At 41.8% G+C, this 15,187-nt stretch overlaps 1 protein-coding gene across 2 annotated transcripts in view; it reads right to left on the bottom strand.

The window, feature by feature from the left end:
- LRP11 (LDL receptor related protein 11) overlaps positions 1-15,187 on the bottom strand; it is a 498,092-nt gene that overhangs the window by 462,852 nt on the left and 20,053 nt on the right. For both annotated transcript variants that reach the window (XR_012689692.1, XM_075203121.1), the window contains exons 4-5: positions 4,378-4,512; positions 304-483 (exon numbers count right to left, since the gene is read on the bottom strand). Coding sequence is in view for 1 of the 2 variants with exons in the window: in XM_075203121.1 (XP_075059222.1) it covers positions 304-483; positions 4,378-4,512 (315 nt within the window). In the remaining variant the exon portion in view is untranslated. The remainder of the gene's footprint in view (positions 1-303; positions 484-4,377; positions 4,513-15,187) is intronic.

The following is a 15,187-nucleotide window of genomic DNA, read 5'->3' on the forward strand; positions in this document are numbered from 1 at the left end:
CTGTGTGGAAAACAGGGCACCTCCCCACTACACAGCACTGGTCATGCTGCAACTCACTTGCTGGAGAACTGAATCTGTACAGTTCGTGATCGGCTGTTGGTTTCAAGTAACGGAGGAGAGTCTTGTAGAGACTGTTTGCTACACTGGTTAGGGGGCTGGCTATAATGCTTTTCGACAACCTCTTTTTATTCCTGATTTCTTGTAGTAGGCTACTCCAATACTTTACGTTGGCAAATAAGACCCCATGTGTTGTTGAAATTCAAGATTTTTTCTTTACAAGCACAGTATTATATGCATGCCTACCTGTATTGAGGACACTATTGCCATTTAATTCCTGAGGAAGTGTCTGATTCTTTTCTACATTTGTGTGACCCTTGACTATTTCCACTGCAGAGTTCTGTTTTGTTTCAATTACACGTCCTTCCTCTGCGTGACTCTCCTTGTTCTCAGAGATGTGAACCACAGTCTTCCGACCAGAGCTGACTAAATGAAATATAAATGCTTGTTATGTAGCAGTATTAAATGCAAAAGATCAGTTCAAAAATAAAATGCATAATTTATTATACCATAACTCCCATATACTCCTCTTTTGTGCTTTAATATTTATTTTTATGCATACTGTAGTCCTCTAGAAAACAGTATGTGCCCTTTATATGCCTCATAATCTTACAGAATGCCAAAAAATGTTATTGTTAAGGTTCTCTTGTATATCACACAGAAAAAATGGTGATGAACTAAAATAATGTTCATTGTTTACTATAAACAGGGTAGGATCTCATTGGCTGAAGGGCCAGCAAGACAGGCACCAACAGTCCAGAATTAATATGCATAAACAAAGTCCTTTAAACTTGCCAGGGTCCAAAAATGCAGAGTGGTCATAGTACCAGAAAATCAGGAGCGTGGTCAAGAATAGCCAAGGTCAAAATCCAGATATAACAAGGTGCTGCAATACAGGAATCAGGAGCAGCTGTACAAAAAAGCGATACAAAAAAAACTGCAAAACAATGATCCAGCCAGGTCTGATTGCCAGGGGTGAGTATTTATAGGATAGTCATCAGTATTACCAGTTTACAGCTGAGTGTGGCAGCTCAGCTGTTTCCAGGACATATGATCCCCATAGCGGCCACTGGTGGGAAAAATGCCGAACTGCACGGTTACAGTACACCCCGCTTAAAGCAGATTCCAGATGCTTTTTCTCTTTCCTCTTCCCAAATTAGAAAGCAGCCTTTTTCTTCTTCTGATTACCTTTCTTTTTAGATACAGGTCTCCCGACTGAAGCTGGGCACATGGCTGCTTCAGAAGCTGGAACATCAGCAGATGCTGGAGCTTGCGCTGGAGGTAATGTTGGTTCCAGAGAAGAAATAGAAGCTTCTGTGGTATCAGACGGTGGGTCAAAAAGAGAGGGTGGTCCAAATTTCTTCACCACTCCACCAATGAAGATACTTCCAACTGCCAGATCCCCACCAAAAGGCAGAGGCTGAAACAAGGGAAGGTAACAAGCGGTTGCCTTGGCATTTATAGTGCAAGAATCCATAGCTGGATACACTGAAGACTTTGGCTGTGGGTTAGCGTCTGTTACCTCGGACTGATCACACGACTCGGAAGGCCCGTACTGGGCACATGACCCGGAAGGCCCCGACTGTGCAGTGTTGTGAAGATACAGGGTCCTTTATATCACTTAGCCCGATACCAAGTCCCAGTTGAACATCATTTTATTAGTACTGAAGGTGTACTTTAACACATCATAGCTAAACAACAACTCTCCAAATATATAATACACGATAGCTATGTTAGCAACAGTGACCTGCTGATGGCAGATCAATGTCTTTGAATATGTGATGGCAAGGTCCTTGAATAGGATAGAATTCCGCAGAATAATTTCACACAAGGAATAATAATGAAAGTAAATCTACACAGGAGATGCTCAAGTCCACACAGGAGCTGAAGATCAATTCCACACAGCAATAATGATGAAAGTGAATCCACCAAGTCCCTTGACAGAGTATTACCACTTAGCCAAAGTCAGTCACTAGCACGAGGATATGACTAGGGTAACCTCCTTTTTAAAACCCAACAAATTTCCATGGTGAGGTGCTTTTTCAGCAAGTTGTTGCCTTTCCCTCATGTGTTCCTTCTTGTGGGCAGATAATGAACCACACAATAACAAACTCCATAGCAACTGGTCAAAACAAAAACAAAAAAAAAAACCACACAACATGACCTTGTATATCTGTAATGTACACTATAAATATATTGTCCCTTTAATCACTGGATTACATTTCAGAGAAGAGCAAAACTCTAAGTTTTCAGTAAGGCTGGGTACACACTACAAAAACTTTCGACCAATCTGTTATCTCTAACAATTTTACGAACAACTGAAGTTCCAATCAATCTGCCGCTATAGCATACACACTATACCCGATTACCTTCAGATCCGTGCTCTTCACCTGTCATAAACGTCGGCTGAGGGTACAGGAAGTATCTCCATGGCAAGAACGATTGTGTTCATAATCTTGAGGGTGGGGGGGGGGGGGAAGGGGATCTTTAAACAGGCTCCTAAATCATCCTGCTGACAGTGATGTGACTATCTATGTGGGAGACCGGGTGACCGTACCAGAGACTGGGTGCTGGATGTGATTACCGGAGTCTCACTGTTCTGCTGTGTACAGGGCCGTCATTATCAGCTAAACTGTCATTCCAATTCTGCAGAGTGCATACACACTGTAGAATTGGAACAACATTGTTTCATCATTGAACGAGATTTTGAATTCAGTTAAACAATCTGTTCATAGATATTATGTGCTTTGCAATAATCGTTCCTTATTCCAGGGTACATACTACTGTGATATCGGGTCAGTCAGACGTTTATCGTCTGATTGTCCCGATAATCTGCAGAAAACACTGTAGTGTGTACTCTCAGCCTAAGAAATAATCTGTTTTGGTTTTTTTCGTTTTTTATTTCCTTCATCTTGCTGCTTACAAAAAGCTCCAGATGCATCATTATAGACAAACCCCTACTCACTATCCGACAACTTTATACTGTCCCCCCATCTTACTAAGATTTAATTCCTGGACTTTACTTCATGTGTGGATTTCTGGTAGAATATTCACTATCAAACTGAAGATCTCACTCAGTTAATTGTTTTTATTCTGTATTCATGTTAAAACTAAATTTAGCCAAAACCAAATTTTTGCATATTGGTGAGGAGAATGAAAAACAATGTATTTTTTCTGAATAACAGAACAGTTATGTTCACTCACACTATCAGTTAAACGTTATTCATGAGAGATGACATATTTCTCCATTGCTCTGTTTGCAGAAAAACACCATAAAATACTTGTTACCTCTTAGGAGCATATTCAGTTAGCCTTGATGTCCTGCGCACTTTATATGGTAATACGGTACCGTAACAGCATGGATTTTCATTGGCAAGCCTATGAGGGGCAAAGGGAAATCTGCAATGTTGCAGTTTTGGAGGCGCTCTGCACATAAGTGAATATGCCCCTTACAGTTTAAATCATAGTTGCCAATTTCTGAGATCTCCACTCCGGGAAGGGAGATCTCACTGCCATGTCCTAGGGGCATGGCCACATGAATTGCACCATATGGCCTTGCCATGGTGTCATGATGACGCTAGTTGCTATGAATCAATGTGGCTTAGTGGTTAGCACTTCTGCCTCACAGCACTGAGGTCATGAGTTCGATTGCCAACCATGGCCTTATCTGTGTGGAGTTTGTATGTTCTCCCCGTGTTTGCGTGGGTTTCATCCGGGTGCTCCGGTTTCCTCCCACATTCCAAAAACATAGTAGTAGGTTAATTGGCTGCTATCAAATTGACCCTAGTCTATGTCTGTCTGTGTGTGTGTATGTTAGGGATTTTAGATTGTAAGCTCCTATGGGGCAGGGATTGTTGTGATTGAGTTCTGTGTACAGCGCTGCGGAATTAGTAGTGCTATATAAATAGCTGATGATGATGAATCACATTGCTAAGCCCTGCCCCCACCCACTTCACTAACGATGTGGGCAGGAGGTGGGAGGTTGCCCTGCTCTCCTGGAAGTCCGGGAGAACTCCCAGAAATTCGTGATTTTCCCGGAAATTCCAGGAGAATAGGCAAGTATGGTTTAAATTTCATGATTAAAAAAAATAGACAGTCAGTGCAAATGATTTAAAAGACTTCCTGTATTAGTTGTACAGTACAGAATAAAGTAAATTTGTTCCTTAAAAAACACTGCATGACTGCAATGTGTTGAAAAATTTCAGACCTTTCTCTCTATGTTTGTTTGAAAACAAGAATGACATATTTTATTATTTTCCAGTTTCCTAAAATATTTAACGAACATGACTCAGCTTCTGAATGTGATGCAGAATGACTCACAGTTCTGGCAGAAAGCTTCATCAGAGCCATCTGGACACTGCACCAATCTGTCACAGGCCAGAGTGATATCTATACAACAACCGTCGTCACAGATAAACTGGTAGCGGTTACAAACTCCAGTACATGCCGTGGAAGCTGTGAGAGAGAAAAAAAATACAAGACAATATGGGTTATTGCCTGGCATTATTTATATAGGAAGGATGCTTCATGTCTTCACTATCAATGTACAGTCGGTTGTTCAATACACAAAGGGATATATTTTTACTTTATTATATTATAGTGACGCACTATTACCAGTGGAGCAATAATAATTTTTTACTGATGTGGCAACACTTAATATTTCCAGATGGAGACCATACTTGTGGCACTACCAGTGGCAGCATGCACTTGAGCCAAAGTATGTACTTAAATGGTGTCCCCATCTGGAAATATTAAAGTGTTGCCACATCAGTAAAATATTATTATTACGCCACTAGTAATGAAATAGTATGCCACTTTAATATAATAAAATTTTTTGCTTCCTTACATATACTCATTAATGAAATTTGGCCCACTAATTTATTCATAAAATAATTTGGCCCCGTAAGATAATTTATAATAATTTGCCCCTCTAAACAAGAAATCATTATTGCCGTAATAATTAAAACTTGTATTGTGTCTCCTGTTATGTTAACATTGGTCAGCAGTGGAAAGCTGATGTGTTTGCTTATCTCGCCTATTTAAAGCAGAGTGTTTATTCTGCCGATTTTCATAGTAATCTCAGGCGAGTTTACAAAATCAACTTAACACTCCTTAATTGGTTGTATTTAAAACTTGGATATGTGTATATCAGATATTAAATACTTAATTAAAATATGAGAATAATTTATGTAAACAAATGAAGTGCTTTGTGAGATAAAATCATAGAGCCACCTTTGTTCCATAGGAATCACTGGATTTTACACAAATAGTAATAGTTTTAGGACACTCTTAAAATGTATTAATATATTACATACATTATTATTTATGAACAGATTTCTCCTGTTGCAATTATCACCATGTATATTAATAAGGAATTAGCATAGATTAAATGTTATAAAATACTCAGATTATTGCCTCTCCATTTTGTCTTCCCATTCATTCTTCTTTTGCATCCATACCTATATATAAACCTATACTGTCAGATACTGTGACATGACTATATTTTACTTTGTATTCAATTTACCCAGGGTACATACTTCTACATTTATTTGTATGTGATAATTTTAAGTATGTTATTTTGTATATCATTTATAAAACTCCAGGGGGTATATTTACTAAACAGCGGGTTTGAAAAAGTGGAGATGTTGCCTACAGCTACCAATCAGACTCTAGCTGTCATTTTGTAGAATGCACTAAATAAATGAAAGCTAGAATCTAATTGGTTGCTATAGGAAAACATCTCCACTTTTTCAAACCCGCTGTTTAGCAAATCTAGCCCCAAATGTTTATTTTTATTTAATTGTATAATACAATCTAACAAAAATATTCAGATCAAACTGGAAATTAAAAAATAATATTTAATATTTAAAGAGCATGAATTGCATGCACATTGCTTATAAAGATTTCCTTCCCTATGATTAAAGTGAATTTATCATTGTGACAGGATGGACCTCCTATGACACCCACCCTGTCTGTGTGTTGCTAGAGACGGGCTGGGATTGCCTTGCCACCGTCAACTTTCTTTCTCCCAAATGTGCCCTCTAACCACAGAAGGAGGGGCTTTTGCTGCTGCAATCACTAGGCTCCTTAGCGGCACCTAGAACAGTGTCCATATGGGTAACTTTTCCTGCTGGTGTACCCCTTTGCTGGTACACCTGGGCTGGTATTCCTGACCTCTTGCCTTTAGATCAGGGTTGCTGTGGATCATTCTCCCTGGCCTATCACATTGGCCAGAGCTGCCGGGTAGCAGGCAGAGCGTTGGTACGAGACACTGGGTCCCAAACTCAGAACAGCCAGATAACAGATTAGATTGAGTCTAATCTGTAGGTCACAGGAATTACAGCAGGTAAGTAGGCCTCAAAGCAGGTTCCATATAAGTGATGTTTACCTTCCTGAAAAGGACAGTTACACTAGTTTAAGGTACTAGTGATATCCAGAAAGTACAGATGGTATAATGATACATTACATGGTAAAGCAGTGCTCTTTTTATACAGTTTTGCAGACATGCTAGCAGGAGGTAACCCAGCCCCTTGAAGTCTTTGCTGGCCCCAAATGTCTGAAATTTTACATCAGCTATTTAACATCAGGATGTGATATTTTCCCCGAGCTTGGAGTTAGAGTTTAAAGTTTAACAAAATTGATATATTTTGAGTTCCAAAATCACTTTGTTATTTACATTGTTCAGATAGGTTCTGACACACAGGACAAAAGGCCTCACAGGAAGGAAAGGCAACGGCCTCCTGCTGTGTTTTCAGCCTAAACCAGTTTTGGCCACTTCACAAGAAAGAGGTCTAATTAGTTTTAATGATGATTTCCTCTAGAAACGTTACAAAACCAAATCATGACATACTGTCTCAGAAGTTACAAATCAAATTTCCTCCAACATTTGCCTATTGTATCAGAAATCAGTACATTTCTGATACAGAAATATAACAGTATCAAAAATCAGTACATTTGCAATGATATAAATTGGCGCCTGCACTACTAATTGACATACATTTCTAAAATAAACTATTTCTATGTGATCCAGACACAATCATACAAAAAAATTATAGCATCCATTGATATTTACTGAAACCATATTATCATATTAAAGTTATGATTTATTGTAATTTATTTTGTTCTATTAAATCACTTTACTGATTTAGCAATTACGTATCTACTAGTGCTGTTGACCATTTTAATTGAATTTCAGGCTGGTGACACTAGATGGCACCATTCTCAAATTAAATGAACATGAGAAACTTAAAGTTCAAGTTACACAACTGAACACACCCAGATCATCAGTTTTCTATACTGCTTATGTCTCCTCCTCAAGTGTGTTTTGATGGTGGTGGCATTTTATTTAACAGTTGGACAGGCCAAGGGTCAATTCATGCAGTGCAAAGGTTAAAGGAAGTAGTATTGTACAACTGTGCACACAAAGATACTATGAATTATATTTAGCATACACTATAAAGGAAAGTGGCACTGTGCATTTGTACATACATTCAAAATATAAGATAAATTGAGAACTATATCCATCATATTAAAAAAGTGATTATATCCCCAATTAAAGTCAGTCATTATAAAAAACAGACATGGCGAACAGTGCAAGTTTGATAGTGTAATCTGCTATTTATATATGTATAGGCATTCCTAGGACTGAAGCTGTTTTTGTTTACTGTATAAATCATCTTGCCTACTCTCCCAGAATTTCCATTAGGTTCCCGAATTTTAGGAAGCCTCACTGACTCCTGGAAGATGAACGCAAAAATAAAAAGTAATCCCACGTTTGGCTGCACCACACCAAATTAGGGATGTGCACCGGCGACTTTTGAGGTCTCGTGTTTTGTGTTTTGGATCCGGATTTTCATTATTTTTGGGGTTCGGATTTGTCTCGCAAAACACTTGACGAAAGGTCTCGGTTCGGATTTAAGGTTTTGGATTCGGATTTTTTTTTGGAAAAAACATAAAAAGTTTAAAAATCAAGTTTTTGGGCTTATTTTCACTCCTATGCTATTAGTAACCTCAATAACATTCAATAACAAGCATTTCCACTAATTTACAGTGTATTCTGAACACCTCACAATATAGTTATTAGTCCAAAACGTTGCAACGAGGTATCTTTCTGGACTGCGTAGAGGAGTGGGTCACCACAATATATATAATAAGAAAACCATCAACTTGTATGATTCGCACCAATAAATGTACCTGGACTGCGTAGAGGAGTGGGTCACCACAATATATATTAAAAACCCTGAACTTGTATGATTCGCACCAATAAATGTACCTGGACTGCGTAGAGGAGTGGGTCACCACAATATATATTAAAAACCCTGAACTTGTATGATTCGCACCAATAAATGTACCTGGACTGCGTAGAGGAGTGGGTCACCACAATATATATTAAAAACCCTGAACTTTTATGATTCGCACCAATAAATGTATCTGGACTGCGTAGAGGAGTGGGTCACCACAATATATATAATAAGAAAACCATCAACTTGTATGATTCGCACCAATAAATGTACCTGGACTGCGTAGAGGAGTGGGTCACCACAATATATATAATAAGAAAACCATCAACTTGTATGATTCGCACCAATAAATGTACCTGGACTGCGTAGAGGAGTGGGTCACCACAATATATATTAAAAACCCTGAACTTGTATGATTCGCACCAATAAATGTACCTGGACTGCGTAGAGGAGTGGGTCACCACAATATATATTAAAAACCCTGAACTTTTATGATTCGCACCAATAAATGTATCTGGACTGCGTAGAGGAGTGGGCACTGGGCACCACAATAAAATATATAAAAAACCTTCAACAGGTCTGCATTACACTGCACATACGGCTGCTCCTACATCCTCTCCATCATATACATGTTGGAGTTTTAGCGTGTGACAACCTCTTGTTTTTGATAATGTCAGTGCATTTTGAATATTTTTCAATTTGCCCCACACCACTGAATGTACTTTATCTATGATACGCATCTATCTATCTTGACTGCGTAGTGTGGTGGCCCAGGTACACAATTTGGTACCGAGGCCACAATATAATTAAAAAACCCTCCACGGGTCAGAATTCCACCAAAAAAGGGTATGGACTGCGTAGTGTGGTGGCCCCGGTACACAATTTGGTACCGAGGCCACAATATAATTAAAAAATTGGGCATCAACTGTCACCGTTGTTTAATATCTGATACACCTAAATATGGACTGCACAGTGGAGTGGCCCCGGTAGTAAATTTGGTGCCGGGGCCACAATACCTCCTCCAACTTCCAAGTGTAGTGTTTATAAAGACAGACAGCGTCGAAGTGTTATTAGTTGACTTTCTTAACCCTAAAATTGTCCCTGTTGCAAATATTCGTGCAATGGACAGTTACTTTTTTATTGAAAGACTCAAGCTTTCAAGTGTAGTGTTTATAAAATATAAACAACAATACAGTAGTTTTAGAGCACGTCAATACTAAATTATGACAGGGCATTTTACTTTTGGTTTAATTTCTTGAATTTGTTTAAATTTGGTTTTACTTTTTGAACATGGCAAACGACTGTTGATTGGTCATATAATACAAAAAAAAAAGTTCCAAGATGGAATTGTCCTTGGGCCCTCACACCCACCCTTATGTTGTTGAAATAGGACATGCACACTTTAACAAACCAATCATTTCAGCGACAGGGCCTACCAAACAACTTTGGCTGAAATGATTGGTTTGTTTGGGCCCCCACACCAAAAAAGCTATTCATCTCTCCCTGTACAGACTAAACAGGCTCTACTGAGGCAAGATGTCGTCCTCATCCTCAACCTCTGATTCCTCTCCCCCTACAGTGTGTACTTCCTCCTCATCACACATTATCAATTCGTCCCCGCTGGACTCCACAACCACAGGTCCCTCTGTAGTATCTGGAGGGCAGTGCTGTACTTCATTGAGGAATTGATTATTCATTTTTATAAACATCATTTTTTCAACGTTATGAGGAAGCAACCTCCTTCGCCGCTCACTGACCAGGTTCCCCGCTGCACTAAAAACTCTTTCCGAGTACACACTGGAGGGGGGACAACTCAGGTAAAATAGAGCCAGTTTGTACAGGGGCTTCCAAACTGCCTTTTTTTCCTGCCAGTAACAATATGGACTGTCTGACATGTCTACTTGGATGGTGTCAGCAAAGTAATCATCCACAATTTTTTCTATTGTGACAGCATCCAATGCAGCGAGAGTAGACATGTCTGCAATGGTTGGCAGGTCCTTCAGTCCGGACCAGATGTTATCAGCATCCCCGCCAGTGCCTCTTTTGGGAAAACTGAGCTTTTTCCTCGCAGCCATAGATGTGGAAGAAAATGAGGGTGGAGCTGTTGGCATGTCACGGTCCTCTTCAGAGGACAATCTCCTGACCAGCAGGTCTTTGCACCGCTGTAGACTTGTGTCCGCCGGAAACAGAGACACAACATACGCTTTAAACCGAGGATCGAGCACGGTGGCCAGAATGTATTCCTCTGACTTTAAAAGAGTGACCACCCTCGGATCCTGGCAAAGCGTACGAAGGGCTACATCCACAAGAGCTACATGCTTGGTGTAATCGCAATGGCTTACCAGCTCCTCCCTCACTTTCTCCAGCTGCTTCTGCAACAGCCTGATCAGGGGAATCACCTGACTCAAGCTGGCAGTGTCGGAACTGACTTCTCGTGTGGCAAGTTCAAATGGCTGCAGAACCTTGCACAACACGGAAATCAGTCTCCACTGCGCTTGACTGAGGCGCATCCCCACTCCTTTGCCTATGTCGTAGGTGGCTGTGTAGGCCTGAATGGCCTTTTGCTGCTCCTCCATCCTCTGCAGCATATAGAGGGTGGAGTTCCAGCGCATCACAACCTCTTGTTTGAGGTGATGGCAGGGCAGGTTCATGATTTTTTGATGTGCCTCTAGTCTGCGGTAGGCACTGGCTGAATGCCGAAAGTGTCCAGCAATTTTGCGCGCCACCGCAAGCATCTCCTGCACACCCCTGTCACTCTTGAGGTAATGCTGCACCACCAAATTAATGGTGTGGGCAAAACATGGGACGTGCTGGAAATTGCCCATATTTAATGCCCGCACAATGTTACTGGCATTGTCTGACACCACAAATCCCCATGAGAGTCTAAGTGGGGTAAGCCACTGGGAGATAATTTCCCTCAGTTTCTCTAATATGTTGTCAGCGTTGTGCCTCTTATTAAAGCCTGTAATACACAATGTTGCCTGCCTTTGCACGAGCAGCCATTTTGTAGTTGCTGCTACTGATGCAGCTGTTGCTGTTGCTGGGGAAGGGGATGCATCTACCCAGTGGGCTGTCACAGTCATATAGTCCTTCGTTTGCCCAGAACCACTTGTCCACATGTCCGTGGTTAAGTGGACAGTGGGTACAACCGCATTTTTTAGAGCACTGAGGACACTTGATCGTACTTCTCTGTACATTTTTGGTATCGCCTGCCTAGTGAAGTGGAATCTCGACGGGATTTGGTACCGGGGACACAATACCTCCATCAACCCTCTAAATCCCACTCCACTGATGGCGGACACCGGGCGCACGTCTAACACCAACATTGCAGTTACAGCCGCAGTTATACGCTTTGCAATAGGGTGACTACTATCGTATTTTGTGGTCATGGCAAACGACTGTAGCAGCAGTGGCAGTAGTAGGCGTACCGCTGCAGGATTCCTCGGATGAATCCCGTATTGAGGAGGACTCAGTCTGGCTGCTGACTTGGGCTGCAGGACTGAATCTGATGGAGATTGTGGAGGAAGTTGACGAGGAGGGTGTTGCTGGTGTGTATCCAACTGGACCACGGGATTTAGGTGTCCCTGTACCGATGAGGGTCCTAGCCCCAGTTCCTGAACTAACCACTGAACTATGAAGGTTATTCAGGTGACGTATAAGGGAGGATGTTCCTAGGTGGGCAAGATCCTTACCCCTGCTTATTTGAGCTTTACATAAGCTACATATGGCCATACATTGGTTGTCTGGATTTGGATAAAAATAACTCCAGACCGAAGAGGTGCATTTTTTGGTCTTCTGACCAGGCATGACGATGGGCTTTTTCATCCCATGGACATCAGCTGTTTCCCCCCCTGGTGCCTCATTTACAATAACCACATCACCATCCTCATCATCAAGTTCCTCCACAGCGCCAGCTACATCATCAATAGCCTCCTCCCGAGCCACCTCTTCCCGTACAGTGATGGGAAGGTCAGGCTTGACAACCACCAACATCCTTGGACTCGCCTTGTGGATTTGTGATAATTTCTCTTTAGAAGGCAGAGTTGTTTGCTGTTTTGTTGCTGACAGCATAACTCTCTTCAATTTTTTGTAGGGGGGGAGGAGGAGGAGGGCTAAGATCCGTGGGTGAAGCTGAACCACTAGTCATGAACACGGGCCAGGGCCTAAGCCGTTCCTTGCCACTCCGTGTCGTAAATGGCATATTGGCAACTTTACGTTTCTCCTCAGATGATTTTAAGTTTCTCTTTTTGCTACTTTTTCTTAACTTGGGCTTTTTGGATTTTACATGCCCGGTACTACGAGATTGGGCATCGGGCTTGGAAGACGACGTTGATGGCATTTCATCGTCTATGTCATGACTAGTGGCAGCAGCTTCAGCATTAGGAGGAAGTGGGTCTTGATCTTTCCCTACTTTATCCTCCAAATTTTTGGTCTCCATTATATGTAGCACAAGATACTGCAGAATGTGTGAACTTGGTAATATTGCAGTACCAATGGACTTATACTGCTGGATTGGTTTTGCAAATTTGGTTATAATTATATATATTTTTTTTAATTTTTAATTTTTAATTTTTTTTTACTTTTTTTTTATTTTTTAAAAACTTGGGAATAATGGGGAAATAACTATGCCCTTAGAAGCACAGAGCACAGGACACAGCACCACTGGACTGAACAGGACACGGCACAGGACCCAGCAGCACTACGGAACTCAGCAGGACAGAGCACAGGACACAGCACCACTGGACTGATACTGCAGAATGTGTGAACTTTGTAATATTGCAGTACCACTGGACTTTTACTGCTGAATGTGTGAACTTGGTAATATTGCAGTACCAATGGGCTTATACTGCAGGATTGGTTGTGCAAATTTTGTGGTAATTAAAAAAAAATAAATTAGTTTTTGGTATTTTTTTAAATAACTTTTTTTTATTTTTTTAAACACAGGGGAATATTGGGGAAATAACTATGCCCTTAGAAGCACAGAGCACAGGACACAGCACCACTGGACTGAACAGGACACAGCACAGGACCCAGCAGCACCACTGACCTCAGAAGGACAGAGCACAGCACACAGCACCACTGGACTGATACTGCAGAACACAGCACAGCACAGCACAGAACTAAACAGCACAGCACAGAACTAAACAGCACAGCACGAGATCTACCAGGACCAGGGCCCGATTAAGGGTTCCAGCCGCCCTAGGCTATTACCGCCGCAGCGCCCCCCCCAATATAAGTGTATAGGAATACTCCTGAATATGTATATTCAGGAGAATTCGCCAGCATTCAAAATTAGACAGATTGTGCATTCTCTCTTCCCTGTTCTTGCTCTTCTCCCTTCCCTGTTCTTGCAGCTTTGTTGTCTTCTAGCTGCTTCTGGAAAGTCGGGGTCCTGTTTTGAAAATATGCAGCAATTGTATTATAATGCTAAATGTTAACAAAGCCTAAATGATTAGGCTCCAAAACACAACAGTCCATTATGGATATATAAAACTACCCCATAGCACAGGCATATGTAACAGTAAAATATATGAAAATTGTTGTCAAAGAGCTATAATCAAATATAAACCTCTATCAGCCCCATCTGACTAAAATTTTGCATTCTAATGGCCCTAGAACCACAGAGACCATCCTCATAACCGTCACACAATACAAAGATTATGCCCCCCTAAAGCTGCTCTATTTTTTTAAATAGTCCCCTCAACCATTTCATCAGCCCCGTTCAGCCTCTTCAACTGACCCCATTAGCATTGTCAACTGCCCCCTTTAGCCTCTTCACCTGCCCCTTTAGAATTATCTGCCCCATTAGCATTGTTACCTGCCCCCATTAGCCTCTTTAGCCATTAGCATTGCTATCTGCCCCTATTATCATTGTTACTTGCCCCATTAGCTTCTTCACCTGCCCCTTTAGAATTATCTGCCTCCATTAGCATTGTTACCTGCCCCCATTAGCCTCTTCTCCTGCCCCCATTAGCATTGTTATCTGCCCCCATTAGCATTGTTATCTGCCCCATTAGCATTGTTACCTGCTCCCCATTAGCCTCTTCTCCTGCCCCCTTTAGCCTTTTTAGCCATTAGCATTGCTATCTGCCCCTATTATCATTGTTACTTGCCCCATTTGCTTCTTCACCTGCCCCTTTAGAATTATCTGCCCCCATTAGCATTGTTAGCTGCCCCTATTAGCCTCTTTTCCTGCCCCCATTAGCATTGTTACCTGCCCCCATTAGCCTCTTCACCTGCCCCTTTAGCATTATCTGCCCCCATTAGCAATGTCACCTGCCACCATTAGCCTCTTTACTTGCCCCTTTAGCTTTGTTACCAGCCCCTCCACCCCCAGACATTAGGACTTACCTGTTGTTCCTGGGCAGCAGTCTTCTCTCCAGCGCTATACATGACAGGCAGTCTGGCAGCGATCGCTGCTAGCTGCCTGTCAGCGCGGCCGCGAGTGCTTCTTACTGTGGTCACGTGAGATGTGGAAGTCCTGATCTCATGTGACCACAGTAAGAAGCTCCCGTGGCCGCGCTGACAGGCAGCTAGCAGCGATCGCTGCCAGACTGCCTGTCATCTAGTAGTCGGGCCGCCCCCTTTAGACAAGGGGTGGTCCCGATGATTCAGGACCAACGCTAAGTAAAAAAAAAAAAATGAAAGGGAAAAAAAATTAACCTCGGGGACGCTGTGCCCCCCAGACTCCAGCGCTCCAGGCTGCAGCCTGATCAGCCTATTGGTTGATCAGGCCCTGACCAGGACAGAGGACCACCTAACACACCCTCCCTCTACCCTGATCAATGCCCGAGTGAAGATGGCGGCGACTAGCGGGGAATTTATAGGATCCGAGTATCGCGAGATCCGACAACGGGATTATGAGTCAGAGCCTCAGTTTCAGATTTGAA

The sequence above is a fragment of the Mixophyes fleayi genome, chromosome 3 (assembly GCF_038048845.1).
Source record: "Mixophyes fleayi isolate aMixFle1 chromosome 3, aMixFle1.hap1, whole genome shotgun sequence".
In the NCBI taxonomy this organism is placed as follows: Eukaryota; Metazoa; Chordata; class Amphibia; order Anura; family Limnodynastidae; genus Mixophyes; species Mixophyes fleayi.